The sequence below is a fragment of the Ailuropoda melanoleuca genome, chromosome 14 (assembly GCF_002007445.2).
Source record: "Ailuropoda melanoleuca isolate Jingjing chromosome 14, ASM200744v2, whole genome shotgun sequence".
Lineage (NCBI taxonomy): Eukaryota > Metazoa > Chordata > Mammalia > Carnivora > Ursidae > Ailuropoda > Ailuropoda melanoleuca.
The window spans coordinates 15564821-15583050 of record NC_048231.1 but is presented as its reverse complement, the minus strand read 5'-3'; the positions used below and the strand labels follow the sequence as shown (position 1 = coordinate 15583050).

At 38.1% G+C, this 18230-nt stretch overlaps 1 protein-coding gene across 3 annotated transcripts in view; it reads right to left on the bottom strand.

Annotated features, from left to right (window-relative positions):
- Window positions 1–327: 327 nt before the first annotated feature.
- The window catches only part of YLPM1 (YLP motif containing 1), a 74643-nt gene continuing 56740 nt past the window's right edge, over window positions 328–18230 (bottom strand). For 2 of the 3 annotated variants that reach the window (XM_011219052.3, XM_034643296.1), the window contains 3 exons: window positions 13438–13568; window positions 1058–1240; window positions 328–743 (listed from right to left, as the gene is read on the bottom strand). In XM_011219052.3, coding sequence (XP_011217354.2) covers window positions 1094–1240; window positions 13438–13568 — 278 coding nt within the window. In that variant the 3' untranslated portion in view covers window positions 328–743; window positions 1058–1093. Of the gene's footprint in view, window positions 744–1057; window positions 1241–13437; window positions 13569–18230 lie in introns of those variants that run through there. The other variant, XR_004620496.1, reaches the window with a different exon arrangement.

Genomic DNA, 18230 nt, shown 5'->3' with positions numbered 1-18230 from the left:
GAGTGAAGAGAGGGAGGAACAACAAGAGGATCAAAAAAATAAGACAATAAAACATCATGCTATAGAACTGATGTACTCCAGGGAACTGATGAATATTTGCAATTGTCTCTACTAGTCTTCAAGACGCAAAGATAGAGAACGAAATCAGCTATCAAACAGAGATCACTGAGCCCTCTTTGTGTTTACAACATGTGCTATGGAATCACTAAGCTATTTAATATTGAATAGGAAAGAGGTTTGGGGATGTTCGAAAAGCACGTAATTAGAACACACCATATTAAAAGAGCAATAAAAAATAAAATTAAGAAAACAAGAGAAAGGGGCCCGTGCTGTATAGCCCATGAATCTCATCGGCTTTATCGTGAAAGTTTATTGTTTTTAATCCTAGTACAGTCAGCTACCAGTTACATACAGTAAAAAACAAAAACAGCCACAAAGCAATGATGATAGAGATAGTCTGTGACATTGTACAGCAGAGGAAATATTTTCTGTTGGAATCCTCCAGCAGACCCCCACCTGGCTTCAGCAGTTAAGCTATCACTCCCTCCCTCCCCAAAATAGTTAAAAAGGAAAATTAATGTCTTGCTTGGGTACAGCAAGATTCTAATACCTCTTGGGGACACTGGAGAACTTTAAAAAACTAAAGTGGTAGAAACAAAACAAAAACTGAAACGTGGAAGGCAAGGTGACACACAACGAAGCTCCATGAGGCCGTGGCTGCAGATCACCTCAAAGCGAACCACCTGGAAAGAAAGGAAAAGGCTGTCACACCATGGAACAGCAGGCAGACAGTAGACTCCAGTATCTCATCACTCCACTCCTCCTCAAATCTATAGAATCCAAGCTCTTCTCAAGTCTTATATTAAGTAAGTCAGGCTGCAGAAAATTGCTCCCTTTTCCAACACCCTGCATTGTACATGTTGGCAAGTCGCACATACTTACTCTTTTCAGAACCGGAAAATACTACGAGAAGCATTTTAGCAAAGCACGCTGTCTCCTTTATCTCAAGCCCTCAGAACCACACACAGTAGGCTGTTTACATGCTGTGCAATCTCACCTTAGAGGAACAAGGACTCCGCTCAGAAACTAAGTGTCATATATATTTGGTTCGATTGAGGGCTTTTTCAGCCAGGTGACCACTTTCATCTGTGATCTTCTCCCAATCAGTCTGTCCGACCACAAAACCTATGGCCCTTTTCCTATCTGCGTCCTTCTTTTCTTCCAGGTCTGCCCATCTCACCTAAAAAGAACACAGCGTTAGGCCGGGCTTTAGGAAAAATAAATATGCAAAGAGCTGCTTCACTCTCTGGATAGTCTAAGGGGTAGGATAACTGATTTGAAACTAAGAGATAAAAACATTAGGAATTAACTGGGGAGAAGTGGAAAAGGCCATATATCTTAAGTTACAGAAAGAAAACTCTCTAGTCAGTCACCAAGTCCTAACCCTTCCAGCTCCTGAACAGTTCAGCTCTCAGCTCAGTCCTGACTCCTCCATTTCCTCTGTCCCTCCTTTCTGGTTTGCTGATCTTATTTTTCCCTCTGCCTAGTCTTCCTACCTTACATGCTCACCTCTTCCAACCCATTCTGCCAGAGTGATGCCCAAATACACACGGCTGTGACTCTCACAGCTTTAAATCTTTCCCCTGCCTAAAGAATAAAATCCAAGCACACAGGTCCCTCTGGATCTGGCCCTGTCTACTCTCCAATGGCATTTCTAGGCAGTGCCTACAGCCCTTTATATAAGCAGTACCTTGGCCTTCTACCTCTCAGAGCACATTGGGCTATTTCCCATCTCTGTAATCTTGCATATACTAGTCTCCTTCCTGAAATGTTTTTCCCTAACCCTGTCCACCTGCCGTAGTCATCAACCCCTAGTCATCAACCCCTGCTTTATCTTTCTTGTTTTCTTTGCCAGTCAAATAATTAATCAATCATTGCTTCCTTAGAGCTACTTCTGGATCTTGACATGTTTACTTCTGAACTTTCACACTATATTGCAATGATCTATTTATAGACCTGCCTTCCCTAACAGACTATAAATACCCTAGATCAGTGAACTTTTATTTATCTCTACACAATAAATATTTCTTGAAAACTAATCTTAGAAAATAGGGAGCTGGTATTACTATTTTCATTCATGAGATAAAGAGATGGACTCAACTGCTGGCATTTATGGAAATACATAGATTTTAACTATAAATACATAGATCAGGAATATTTCCCATTGGGTGGTATTCTGATATTTTAAAGATGTAAGCAGATACATTTTGAATTTTAGTAAATTATAAAATATAGATTCTTATATTCACAATTAAAAAGATAAGCAGATATATCATATTCTGCAAAAGTGGAAATACTCAAGGAGAAACTATGAAACTGTGGACATAGCACCAAAGTCTGCAGAGATTGTATTTTTTCAAAGATTTATTTATTTGAGAGAGAAAGAGAGCGAGCAAGTGTACAAGTGGGAGGGGCAAGGAGAGGGAGAGAGAATTTCAAGCAGACTCTGCACTGAGCGTGGAGTCTGACATGGGGCTTGATCTCACAACCCTGAGATCACAACCTGAGTTGAAACCAAGAGTTGGACGCTTAACTGACTGCACCACCCAGATGTATTTTAAATATAGCTTGTGATTTATTATCTGTGACAAGGAAAGAAAACCAGAGCATGAATACTCCATGCTCTTCACACTGGACATAGAAATGCATTACAATGCTCTTACAGGTACACTGACCTTCCCTATTACCATTTACAGGACTGGTAATAAAATGACTAGGCTTCTCCACCCAGCAACCACTTGAGAAGATACATAGTAATAGCAGTGGGAAAAATTGATAACACCCAACTCCTTTTTTTTAAAAAAAATTCTTTTAATACTTTATTTATTTATCTGACAGACAGACAGAGAACACAAGCAGGGGGAGGGGCAGAGGGAGAAGCAGGCTCCCCACTGAGCAGGGAGCCTGATGTGGGGCTTGATCCCAGGACCCTGAGATCATGACCTGAGCCAAAGGCAGGCTCTTAACCAACTGAGCCACGCAGGTGCCCCAATACCCAACTCTTTTTAAAATAGATTTTTAGTGTGTAGAAAACCTAAATTTCCTTCATGGACTTTAGAGAAAAAAAAAAAAAGAAGCCTAAATAATGTGGGCTTTTGTATACAGAGATCTCTGGGCTTTCTGCTTGTATTTATGCTGATTGTATTTATTTTGACAGATTCATACACTCTCTCAGTTGCCCTTGGGATCAAGGGGACACATTTTAGCAAAAGATGATTATGGTTAAGGAGGATGAAGGAAGGACAGGTGGACAGATTGTGGTCACTGAAGAAAGAAATGGTAACCAGTCCACAGTACCTCTCTGGCACAGAGTTAAACACACTGGTCAATCTCACCCTGAATAAACTAAGAGCTAACTTTTAAGCCGACAGCTTAAATTAAGTCTTTAAAATTCAGATAAAAACCTGACACACACTCAACATTGTAGAATGAATGAATGATTACCAAAACAGGAAATATAACCGGTTGGTGCAGAATAGTGACTTTCAACTTGAAATGGATTTTTTTTTAAAGATTTATTTATTTATTTGACAGAGAGCCAGCGACAGAGGGAACACAGGCAGGGGGAGTGGGAGAGGAAGAAGCAGGCTCCCAGCAGCGAAGCCTGATGTGGGGCTCGATCCTGGAATGCCAGGATCACGCCCTGAGCCGAAGGCAGACGCTCAACGACTGTGTCACCCAGGAGCCCCTTGAACTGGATTCTAATGTTAGTGACTCTCCTAATCTTCCTAGAGGTACTTTTACTGAGATTTACCATCTTTTTTTTCCCCATTTATCTTAACCATTAAAAAAATGTATAATACAGAAAAGTCTTGACTAACACTCAAAGGTTTGAGGCACATGTTTTAGCCATTGTCACTAAAAACATTTCTAAAATGTGTGAATCCTGCAAACAAGCGAATGATTCACCTTCCAGTCATCAAAGAAACACAAAGTTCACTTGAGCTACCATTTTATGCCCAACTAAGCAACTGAAATTTTTAAAAAATAAATTATATTTAAAAAACCAAGCCATTTTGGTAAAATTCTAGTATGATTAACTCTACAGAACTACCTTTTTGTTATAGTGGACATTAATCCTAGGAAACTGCTTGGTATTTGTAAAAAATTACAGAGAAAGCAAGAGACCCCAGGAAAGGAATAAGTTATGAATTCTGCATTCAGCGCTACCCACAGGATCTCCTTGTAGTCTGGTGTTGATTTGGTAAGTGGTTTTAGAGTTAAAAACTATTGGAAATGAGGATGTGAGGCAGGGGAGGAGAGTCAAATATAAGCCACTTCAAAGAACTAGGATGTGGAGGGGGGTGGGTAAGAAGATGGCAGCAAAGCAGGAGGACCCCAGGCTCGCCTTGGCCCACAAAAACAACTAGATACCTGTCGGATCATCCTAAATACCCCAGAAATTGATTTGAAGACTGGCAAAACAAACTGCACAACTAAAGGTAGAGAAGAGGTCACATTGAAGAAGGTAGAAAGTATGGAGAGGCGGTTTGGGAGAGAAATGGATGGTGGCTGCTGTGGGTGGGGAGGGAACAGTGGTCAGGGAGAAGGGCAAGAGACATACTAACAGACAGGGGAGTGTAGGGGGAAAATGAATCCTCATAGTAATTGCCTTGGAAAGTAAGAGGGGCTGAATTTCACGACTTCTGGCAACCAGCGTGGAGTTTTAAAGGTCCGTAGGCTTTGCTGGGAGAGAGCCTTGAGGGCACTGCCCTGCTCTTGGAGAGAAGGCAGGCAAACATACAGCATGGCAACAGCAATCTCAAGAGTGCCTGTGGCATACAGTGGGAAGGTAACATTTGCTCATCTTGCTCAATCATACATAGATTTTAACTACATACATACATAGATTTAACTACATACATAGATTTAACATAGATTTTAATCAAATCCCGGAGAGACAGCATTCACAGAGAGAGACCCCTCTGGGAACAAAGGAACTGGCCAGCACCATTTCCCTCCCTGGACCCTTAGCATAAGTACAGGACTACCTGTGGTAACTGGTGCAGCACTGACACTCACTACCTAACTTGCCAAAGTGAGTCCCCCCCTGCCCCGCACTCTAGTGGAACTGCCTCTCCCACTCACACTAGCCTCAGTCACAGTGAGTGGAAACCCTCTCCCAGAAGACTGAACCAAACCCTCGTTCCTACTGCCATCTCCCGATGCGGGAGTCTTGCAGAGCTTTAGTTCTGGCAGTGGTGGCGACAGGTCTCATTTCACAAACAGACCAGAGCACACCTAGTTAAAACATACCACATTGAGGCCAGGAACCAAACATTGCCCACAACTGGTAAAAAGCCTCTGCAGATAACTAGCCTGAAGGATAAAATGGCCAAGACAAAAGAGCAGAGAGTATGCGGCATACACTCCTGGAAGGACCAGGCCCTGGGGAACAGGAGACATCACACGGCAGGGCACTAGAGGACCTCTTCTTCATAAGGCCATTACCCTCAAGAATGAGAGATGTAGCTGACTTTCCTAACACACAGAAAGAGGCACAGAGACTCAGACAAAATGAGAAGACAGAAATTTATCCCAAATGAAAGAACAAGGACACGGACAAAAATCTAAGCAAAACAGATATAAGTAACATGCCTGATAAAGAATTTAAAGTAATGATCTTATGGATACTCACTGGACTACAGAAAAGAGTGGAGGGCATCAGTGAGACCCTTACCAGAGAGAGAAGGAACAACATAGCAGAGATAAAGAGTACAAGAAATGAAATGAGAAACATGCCTGAGGGAATGAAGAGCAGGATGGAAGAAGCAGACGAATTAGTGGTCTAAGGAGACAGAGTACTGGAAAGTAATCAGGCTGAACAAAGGAGAGAAAAAAGAATTATGGAACATAAGAATAGTCTTAGGGAACTCAGTGACTCTTTCAAATGTAAAAACATTCTTATTATAGGAGTCCAGAAGAAGAAGATAGAGAAAAGGGGACAGAAAGTTTATTTGAAGAAATAACAGCTGAAAATGTCCCTAATCTGGGGAAGGAAACATAACCAGATTCAGCAAGCACAAAGAACTCCCATCAAAATCAACAAAAGCAGATCCACACCAAGACATATTGTAATTAAACTGGCAAAATATAATAATAAAGAAGAAGTCTTAAAAGGAGCAAGACAAAAGAAGGCAGTAACTTACAAGGGAAAACTCATAAGGGTAGCAGGAGACTTTTCAGCAGAAACTTTCCAAACCAGAAGGGAGTGGCATGATATATTCAAAGTGCTAAATGGGAAAAATCGGCAGCCAAGAATACACTATCCAGCCAGGCTATCATTCAGAAAAGAAGGACGGACAAAGAGTTTCCCAGACAAACAAAAACAAGGGAGTTCATGATCACTAAACCAGCTCTGCAAGAAATATTAAAGGGGACTCTAAGTAGAAAGGAGATGCCAAAAGTGACAGTATAAAGGTAGGAAACAAAAAAACAGTAAAAATGAATATTTCTGTAAAAAATCAGTCAAGGAACTCATAAAATAAAAGGATGTAAACTATAACAACATATACTTAAAATGTAGGGAGGAGAGGCAAAAAGAATGGGTTCAAACTTAAACGACCATTAACTTAATATAGATTGCTATATGCCGAAGAGGTTATAAACAAAACTAATGGTAACCATGTATCAAAAACCACTAATAAATATGCAAAGAATGAAGAGAAAGAAATCAAATATATCATTAAAGAAAATCAGCAAACCACGAAAGACAAGAAAGGATCAGAGAATATCTCCAGAAACAACCACAAAACAAATAATAAAATGACAATAAATACATATTTATCAATAATTACTCTGAAGGTAAATGGACTAAATGCTCCAAAGACATATGGTGATGGAATGGATTAAAAAAAGAGACCCATCTATATATATGCTGCCTACCAGACACTCATTTTATTTTTATTTATTTATTTATTTTAAACTTGTTTTGTTTTTTTCAAGATTTTATTTATTTTTTTGTCAGAGGGAGAGAGAGAAAACACAAGCAGGGAGGGCAGCAGGCATAGAGAGAAACAGGCTCCCCATTGAGCAAGGAGGCCCATGTGGGACTCGATCCCAGGACCCTGGGATCATGACCTGAGCCGAAGGCAGACACTTAACCGACTGAGCCACCCAGGCATCCCCAGACACTCATTTTAGACCTAAGGACACCTACAGATTGAAAGTGAGGGGACAGAGAAAAATCTATCGTGAAATGGATATCAAAAGAAAGGCAGAGTAGCAATACTTACACTGGACAAAATAGACTTTAAAACAAAGACTGTAACAAGAGACAAAGAAGGACACAATATAATAACAAAAGGGACAATCCAACAAGATATTAACAACTAGAAATATTTATGCACCCAACAAGGGAGCACCTAAATACATAAAACAGTTAATAACAAACATAAAGGAACTAATCAATAATACAGTAATAGTAGGGGACTTTAACACCCCACTTACATCAATAGATCATCTAAACAGAAAATGAACAAGGAAACAATGGCTTTGAATGACACTGGAACAGATGGATTTAACAGATATATTCAGAACATTCCATCCTAAAACAGTAGAATACACATTCTTTTCAAGTGTATATGGAACATTCTCCAGAATAGATCACGCATTTAGCCCATAAAACAAGCCTCAACAAATTCAAGGTCAAAGTTATACCATACATCTTTTCTGACCACAACGCTATGAAACTAAAGTCAACCGCAAGAATAAATCTGGAAAGAGCTCAAATATGTGGAGGTTAAATAACATGCTACTAAACAATGAATGGGTCAAATAAAAAATAGAAGAAGAAATTTTTAAAAAGTACATGGAAACAAACAAAAATGAAAATACTACAGTCCAAAACCTCTGGGATGCAGCAAAAGTGGTTCTAAGACAGAAGTACAGAGCATTACAGGCAGAGCTCAAAGCAAGAAAAATCTCAAACAACCTAATCCGACTAAAGGAGCTAGGAAAAAAAGAACAAACAAAACCTAAAACCAGAAGAAGAAAGGAAATAAGGGAGCAGAAATAAATGATACAGAAACTAAAAACAAAACAAAACAACAACAACAAAAACCCCAATAGAGCAGATCAATGAAACCAGGAGCTGGTTCAATATCAATCAAATTGATAAACCTCTAGCCAGACTTACCAAGTGAAAAAGAGAAAGGATTCAAATAAAATCACAAATGAGAGAGGAGAAATAACAACCAACACCACAGAAATACAAACAATTATAAATGAATATGGATAGTGAATCATGTAAAAACTGTATGCCAACAAATTGGACAACCTAGAAGAAATGGATAAAATCCTAGAAACACATGAACATATAAACCACCAAAACTAAAATAGGAAGAAATAGAAAAATTGAACAGACTGATAACCAGCAAAGAAATGGAATCAGTAATCAAAAAGCTCCCAAAGAACAAAAGTCCAGGACCAGATGGTTTCATAGGCGAAACCTATGAAGTGTTCTACCAAACACTTAAAAAAGAGTTAATAGCTATTCTTTTTCTAACTATTCCAAAAAACAGAAAAGGAAAACTTCCTAATTCATTCTATGAGGCAGCATTATCCTCATAACAAAACCAGAGAAAGACACCACTAAAGAAGAGAACTACAGGCCAATATCCCTGATGAACATAGATGTAAAATTCTCAACAAAATACTAGCAAACCGAATCCAACAACACATTAAAAAAATCATTCACCACAATCAAGTGGGATTTATTCCTGGGTTGCCAGGGTGGTTCATATTTGCAAACCAATCAACGTCACATCAGTAAGAGAAAGGATTTATCCTTTATCCATTCAACAGATCACTTCAATAGATGCAGAAAAAGCATCTGACAAAGTACAAATCCATTTATGATAAAAACCCTCAACAAAGTAGGTTTAGAGGAAACATACCTCAACATAATAAAGGCCATATATGAAAAACCCACAGCCAATATCACCCTTAATGAGAAAAAATGGAGAGCTTTTTCCCTAAGGTCAGAAATAAGACTAGGATATTCACTCTCACCACTTTTATCCAATGTAGTACTGGAAGTCCTACCACAGCAATCAGACAACAAAAAGAAATAAAAGGCATCCAAATCAGTAAGTAAGCAGTAAAACTTTCACTATTTGCAGACGACATGATACTACATGAAGAAAATCTCAAAGACTCCACCAAAAAACTGCTAAACGAATTTAGTAAAGTCACAGGATACAAAATCAATGTGCAGAAATCTGTTACATTTCTATACACCAATAATGAAGCTGCAGAAAAAGAAATTAAGAAAACAATCCCATTTACACCTGCACCAAAAATAAGATTCCTAGGAATAAAACCTAACCAAAGAAGGAAAGACCTGTACTTTGAAAACTATAAAACACTGATGAAAGAAATTGAAGATGACACAAAGAAACGGGAAGACATTCCATTCTCATGGGTTGGAAGAACAAATCTTGTTAAAATGTCTATCCCACCCAAAGAAATCTACACATTTAATGCAATCCCTATCAAAATACCAATACCATTTTTTACAGAACTAGAACAACAACTCTAAAATTTGTATGGAACCACAAAAGATCCCAAATAGCCAAAGCAACCTTGAAAAAGCAAAGCAAAGCTGGAGGCTATCATAATTCTGGACTTCGAGTTACAATAAAGCTGCAGATATCAAAACAGTATGGTACTGGCACAAAAAGAGACATACAGATCAATGGGACAGAATAGAAAACCCAGAAATGAACCTACAACTATATGGTCAATTAATCTTCAACAAAGCAGGAAAGAATATCCAGTGGGAAAAAGACAGTCTCTTCAACAAATGCTGTTGGGAAAACTGGACGGCAACATGTAAAAGAAAGAAACTGGACCACTTTTCATACACAAAAATAAATTCAAAATGAATTAAAGATCTAAATGTGAGACCCAAAACCCTAAAAATCCTAAAAGAGAACACAGGCAGTAACTTCTATGAAATGGGCTGTAGCAACCTCTTCCTATATCTTCCGAGGCAAGGGAAACAAAAGCAAAAATAAACTATTGGGACTACATTAAAACCAAAAGCTTCTGCACAATAAAGGAAACAATCAGCAAAACTAAAAGGCAACCTATGGAGCGGGAGAAGATATCTGCAACTGACATATCCAATAAAGGGTTAGTATCCAAAATATATAAAGCACTTATAAAACTCAACACCCAAAAAACCACCCAATTAACACATGGGCAGAAGATATGAACAGACATTTCTCCAAAGACATACAGATGTCCAACAGACACGTGAAAAGATGCTCATCGTCACTTGTCATCAGGGAAATGCAAATCAAAACTCAATGAGATATCACCTCGTATCCGTCAGAATGGCTAAAATCAATAGCATAAGAAACAAGAGGTGTTGGCAAGGATGTGGAGAAAAAGGAACACTCATACACACTATTGGTGGGAATGCCAGCCGGTACAGCCACTGTGAAAAACAGTATGGAGGTTCCTCAAAAGTTAAAAATACAACTAGCAATCACACTACTGGGTATTTACCCAAAGAATACAAAAACACTAATTCGAAGGGCTACATGGACCCCTATGTTTATTGCAGCATATTTACAATAGCCAAATTATGGAAGCAGCCTAAGTGTCCACTGATTAATGAGTGGATAAACATGTGGGGGGAGTGTGTGTGTATGTATGTGTGTGTGTGTGTATACACACATATATATAATGCTAAGTGAAATAAGTCAACCAGAGAAAGACAAATGTCATATGATTTTAACTCATGTGGAATTTAAGAAACAAAACAAATGATCAAAGGGGAAAAAATAAAGAGAGACAAATCAAGAAACAGACTCTTGGAGCACCTGGGTGGCTCAGTCCATTGGATACACGACTTTTGGTTTTGGTTCAGGTCATGATCTCATGGGTCCTGATATTGAGCCCTGCATCAGGCTCTACGTGCAGTGGAAAGTCTGTTTGAGATTCTCTCCCTCTTCCTCTGCACCCACCACCCCAGCTTACGCGCGCACTCTCTCTCTCTCAAATAATTTAATAAATAAAATCTTTAAAAAAAAAGAAAAGAAACAGACTTAAGTATAAAGGACAAACTGATGATTACCACGGTGGGGGGGATGGGTGAAATAGCCAACTGGGGATTAAGGAGTGCACCTGTCACGAAGAGCACCAGCTCTTGTATGGAAGTGTTGAATTACTACATTGTACACCTAAAACTGATATAACACTGTATGTTAACTAATTGCAATGAAAATAAAACTTGAAAAAAAGAAAGAACTAGGATGTGTACAGCTTAATTCTCTTTGTTCACCCAGCTTACAAAGTAAATTACATGGGATCACATTCTCTGTAGAGTAATAGTTATTTGACTAAAAATAAACTAGAGAAAAATATTTCTCATTTGAGATTATTCATTGTTACTGAACTACACCAAATTACTATTTCCAAGGAGGAGCTATTTCTATTTCTATTGCCCCAACCTTAAAACTGGAATAGGAGGAATCATCACAGGTAGCTCCTGGGTGGAGCTAGGCACACACAGAAGGCCCCTAATCTCCCTTTGCCCTCCTTTCAAGTCACATGGACAAAAGTGGACCTAGGGACTGTCTGAAGTATTTAAAAGAGCTTTGAAAACTGGAGTTCTTTCTAATGCTATCCAATGTAATGAAGTGTTACTGGCATTCTTATTCTCTTACAAGAAATACTCTTTCAAAATTAAAAGTACTGAAGAAATTCATAAAAAAGAAATGATGTGTAAAGATAAGAAATGATACACAACCTCATTTTAATTAAGGAAATGCAAACAGATACTTTGTTTTACCTACCAAATTGTCAAAAGTTTAAAAGTTTGATAAATAGGACCTTTGGTGCAAGTGTGGAAAACAGGCATTTACTTACATGTGGGTGTATAAACAGGTACAACCTTTTTGGAAAAAAAGCTCACAGTGTTTGTCAAAATGATATACCATACTCTGTAAGATTGCAGCTTTAGTGCTAACTATCTACCCTGGGGATATACTTTCAAAACGATGCCAAGAACATATGCACCATGACTTTCACTACAGTACTTACATTAACGATACAGTGAAAACAGCATAAGTATCCACCAATAAGGGACTGAATAAATAACTGTACAACCAAACAATGGCATATGAGGCAGCTATTTAAAAAGAATGGTAGGTCTGTATATACATATATAGAAAGAGCAAGACAAATTAGCTAGAAAAGGCTTATCCAGGTGATATATAATATGATCTTTTTTTATTTCATTATTTTGTTTTAAAGGATATACACAAAGGTCACTTTTCCTGAATCTGATGTCTATGTGGAAGGCCTATACAACGTTTTGGTTACATTTCTCTGGTCCTTTTCACAGTAAAACTTCATCAAAAAAGGTGTCCCCATTTTTTGTTCTATATTTCATTTCCTATTACTTTTTTAGTCTGCTCCAAGCTGGCCTGTACCCTTCAACTCTCTAAGAAAACCTGACTGATTACTGATCAATCATTAATGATCTCCATGTTGCCAAAACTAATAGCCATTTCTCTGCTCCCAGTTTACTTGCCTTCTCTGTATCATTTAACAATTGACTGCTCTTTACTTCTTGAAACACTTACCTCTACCTAAATTTCTAAATTTTGGAGTCCTGCATCTTATTATCATTTCTAACTTAAATGGTCCCTCACTGACCTCACTTTTTAGTCTCACACTGGACTCCCCCCATTTTCTCTGACTCAGTAAATGGCACCACACACATGGAGTGCTTATGGCCAGAACCCCCAAGATTCACCTTTGGTTCCATCCACTCCTGGACCCTCTACATCTAATTCATTAAGAAATCCCGCAGATTCTTGGGGCACCTGGGTGTCTTACTCGGTTAAGTGTCCCACTCCTGATTTTGGCTAAGGTTATGACCTCAGGGTTGTGGGATCAAGCCCTGTGTCGCCGGGCTCTGTGCTCAGTGGGGAGTCTGCTTGAGGTTCTCTCTCTCCCTCTGCCCCTCCCCTGCCCTGTGCTCACTCTCTCTCACATAAATAAATAAATCTTAAGGGAAAAAAAAAAAAAGAACTCCACAGATTCTCTTCAATACTCTACACTCTGCACCTGGCTATTCTGCCCCCTGACAAAACAGCACAAGTGGCCACTTCAAACTCCGTTAAGGTTGACAACGTGCTGGCCATGAGATTCTGTTCTCCATTTTTAAAGTTACCTGTATATTTTAATCTGATAGTTTGTAACGTATCACTCTTTTTTTTTTTGATCTGTAATATGATACAGTATAAACTAAATTGCTCTCAAAAATAGCATTCATGTTCTTATCTGCCTGTAACTTTCTAAACCCAGAGGCCTAAAGGAGCCCTTCATCTAAAGGCAATTACTGACAAAGTCTCTTACCCTCTTCTTCCCAGGTTCAGAAGCACGAGTGTCATAATCATCAGGGAGCTGAAGATAATCCTCCATTCTGCTGGCAATTGCCTCCCAGTCACGTTTCCTTTTAGTACCAGTTCTCAAGCCATCCAACTTGTCTGAGGGACAAACACAGAGCCGCAGCATTAAGGAAGAGTGTGAGTTTGCACACAACACACAAACAAAGGAAAAGAAGTCTGGAACACTGTCGGAGGGCAGATCCACATTTTTGAGAGCAGCATCACTTGCAGATCCAAACTATCTTCTTGGCTGAGATAATAGCTCTGTACAATTTCCGTTGTTTATTTGGTGTTCATACTGGCAGGCATTACATTACAATGTTGGTTTAAGTAACAAATACGGGCAGAGCAAGAAAAGTCACTTGTCTCCTGGCCTCCCACCCCACCAAATCACACTTCAGCTCTCAAGTTGTGAAGGAAAACGCGAAGACGGGTTGTTCTAAATGCTATTTCTTCCACTCTTTTTTTCTTTAACACAATATTAACCCCACCCATTTGATCTGCAATCACGTGTGATACCATGTCATATTAAAAGTAGGTAGTACCAACCACCTAATGAGCCAAGCTAATGTTTAAAAAGGTTTTAGATCTATAGTTCCTTGGGATTTTGACCAGTGTGCGAGGATTCGCCATGTGTTAATGTTTCTAAGTTGACTGTACAGCTCACCACATTCTTTGATTATACTATGAAGTGCTACTGGCCATTCTGAGGCTAAGAGCTAGTCAGCCAAAGCGACCAGATCTAAATTTCTTTCTGAATCCTCAATCTAAGAGGGCTAGGCTTCCCAAGGGCCCCAAACTGTAACCAATTAAATGAAGAGAGATTGCAGATTCAGAAATTATAAGACATGAGTTTAGGTGTCTTCAAGAACACGCGACAAAAATGTGTAGTTATTTTTATTGGTTGTTAATACTGATTTTGAACTCTCTATGTGAAATGAGTTATATATATATTTAGCTACACTGAAGCACTAAACTTTTGAATCATCTGTGATTATATACACAATTATTAAGCAAGTCAATAAAAGAAAACCTAAAAACGTCAGAAATACACAATAACCATACTTCATTCAACTCCATAAAGGGTGCAGAGTGTATTATGATAAAAATCTGTTAGGCACCAGTTGGAGAGAACTTGATATGAAAAGGAAAGTACAATGGAAGCAGTGGCAGGAGAGAGGGTGAGTTTATGCTTCAAATGTAAAAGATTCACACACAACTAACTGTACCATACCATACAGGCTTAAAAACCAGTAAGATTTCGCATACTTGGCAAAGCTTTTATTTCCTAAAACCCTCCCCCATAAAAGCAATATTACCGAAATATCTGCAAGCAAATGACAGTACTTTACAAAATTCGATAAATTTTTATCATATCACTTTGGAAAAACTTTTAACATGGATGAGTTCAACAGAAACAGTTTCCTAATCTCTTCTGTAAATCACATGCTGTATCAAATGGCTCTATCTTCATGTGTATGACAGGACGTATTATACAAATTCTTAAAGAAGTGATCCCTTGATTGCACAGGGACAGAGATTATGGTGTTAGAAAACCTATGAAGTCCCACAAACAATAAAACTGTTCTAGTTCAACAGTATACAGTATTACTAGAAGAGCAGGAAGCTCTAACACACTTAGCAAATAAACCTCAGAGGATTTCCAAACTTAAGATCAACTTCGACATTAACATACTTCAAAGGAAAAAATTCATATCTGAATTCCAAGAATAAAGCATGGCCAAGGCAGCAATGCAGAAGGGCAAGTGTGAAAACTGCAAGAACATTTCCTCAGACACTGGGTATGTGACAGGAGTTACAGACCAGGTGTCCCATATTTCCAACATGGAAGATCAGAAGAGCATGTACTTCTAGTCTGAACACCCTTGTTTGTAATGTTTAATGTGAAATTTCATTGTGCACAGCATGTTTAAAGCTTCCTTCTTGGGGCTGAAGAAAGGTTCATACCTCTTCCACATGGCATCCTGGAAACCCAAACACACAGATGTATGGCATAAGGTGAGGGAAGAGGAATCTGGGGTGTTAATTACAGAAGACGGCTGGTATCCCATATACCCATACTAATGATTTTCAGAGGTTTGAATTTCAAAAGATGAAGTTTTAAGATGAAGATGAAGGTTTAAACATCCAAGTTGGCAGGTCACAGAATTTTCCCACATCTTCAGAACAGTTAATATTATATAACACAACAGAAAATTTTTGTAGATACATCTATGCATTTTCTAAACATTTATAAATGGTGTTTCTGAAAATTTGTTCATGATAAACATACAAGGGTTGTGTGCCTATATCAATAACTGCATTCCAACTGGGAAGAGATGAAGTTGCCTGACATGTAGAAGGCTAATACACAATAACTGATAAGCAGAGACAAATGACAGATGAGAAAAGCAAAAGTACTTGGTATGGAGAAACCTAAATTAGGATAACATTCTCAAACTTTCTTTTGGTTTCTCACAATTTGAGAAACCAAAATTGTATCGTTGGAATTTAAGTAGCTTCAATGCCAAATCCAAGCATCTGATGTGGCATGTACCACCCACCCTTGTATTAGGGTGCCTGTGTCCCAGCTGAGAAGGAGCCAGTCAGGGGCAACTGAAGTGGGCCACAGGCAGTCTTTAACAACTCCACAACACTCACGCCGGATGTATTTCGGGCCAGTTCTCAATCTTTCTAAAATTAGACCACCTCTGATTTAACACTTAAACATCAGCTAAACTGCATACTGTACTTAATGAACACAGATCAAGAATCTGCAATGAGATTTAACCAGCTGCATGAAAGGTAAACGAGTGTTTTCTCATTGGCAGACTCATTTGTGAATCAAAACTACCCAGGTACAGATTTAGCTCTCTGGCTCAATGTGGGACACTGATGAAGCTTAATATGTTTCCATCTCGCATAATCATGTTACCAAAAGTAATTGAAGAATGCTGGTAAAGTACTCAGAAAAATTAATTGTACCTGGTAATCAAATCTATTGAATTTGTTGTGATAAGGAAGGCACCATAAACAGATTAATTATCAGATGAAGAGCCTTATGTTTTAGAGAAGAATCGTGTCATTTGGCTACATGGACCAATCTCAAAGAAGGAAGCACTTTCAAGAATGCTCACACTCAATTTGCCTTCCTCCACAGGTAGATTAGCTCTCAAGATAGCAGAGTGGTGTAAGACGTCAGTCATTGTATGAAACATCACTGTCACTCTTACTAAAACAGCAGACGCAGGAGCAGCAGCAAACATGGTGGGGTTTATATTCTAGATTCATTACTAGACCTTCAGTGCCTTTAACTGAAATGGCTTATTTAACAAATCCACTTCTGGAATTAATTGCCTAACACTCTTTCTTTAAGATGGACTGAATTTGTGTAAAATGTATTTTCTGAGAAGCAAATGGCAGACAGGCCAGAATTTTTTCCAGAAATCAATACCAAGTTTAATATCATATTTTCTTGAATATTCATCACAGCTAAATTCTGTTTTCCTTTCTCTTTAGAAATTAGAAAGAAAAATAGAAAATGGACTGGCTCGAGTTTAAAAAAGCATTATCATAGATCATATATTACATGATGCCTCTGAACATTATATGCTTAGCTAAAATATTGATCACTTTTACAATCCTCTTGTCTCTTTATTTATGATTTTTGCCCCAAAAGATAATTGCTATTTAGAGAACCAGAAGAAGGAAATGATCTTACACAGTACAGAACTTCAAACGGACTTAATCTAATATCAAAATAAGCAGATCTAAAGCATTATTATTTAAAAAGTAATTTGTGATTATTATTTTCCTACATATTTAATTGCATGTAAACATTTATAAATGTTTTAAAAGTTTAGAGGAAGAGATCATTGACTAAGATTTCCCAAAGAGGGAAGACTAGTTTAAGAATATGTCAGTAAGTATGTATAATTTTCACCTGTCACACACCAGAAAAAAATCCTAGACTTTATATCAAAGCACTTATCCCAATAACAGAGTAATACCGAAGTTTATGGAACTATCTTTTACATAGGACCTAGTGAACATCAGTTGCTAACATGATCAGCTGGGCAAAATAAAAGGCAGAAACTTATGCAACTCGTGTAAAATGCACTCCTCTTACGTCAGAAACACAATGTATCCCAAACAGTGAAGCAGCTAAATGACTCAGACTTGTTCTACGAACTTAAGATATTTAGATGGTTACTTCCGTTTTGGAGTAACAGTATGATACCAAGAAGAGAAACGCAGAGACCGAAAGTTATACTTCACACATTAGTAAGGTCAATCTTCCAGAAAGTCCTTATCTCATTTTCTTAGATTATTTATTAATATATCTTAATCAATGTGATAACTGATTCTCTTTAAGTGAGATAAAAAAAGAAAAGAAAAGAAAAAACGTTTTGCAATTATTACCATGAAATATTGGAGGAAAGTCCACTGGGTATGTTTGATTTTCTGCTTGACAGACAACCTCACATTAAGCAACTCCAACTTTTGAGTTAGACAGTAATTTTAACCAGTTTACCTTGTAATCTGCCACTAAAAACAAGTTGAAGGAAAGAATCTTATAAAGCAGGCTCCTCAAAAACCTGAATTACATATCTACCTCCTCCCACCTAGAAACTCTAATTTATTATACAAGGAAAATAACTGCTTTTTAATGGATGTTTAAATTTCAATATTATTATTACTACTATTATTTCCCAAAGTATTCATAATCAGGTTCAACTTTGGACTGCAGTTAAATATACT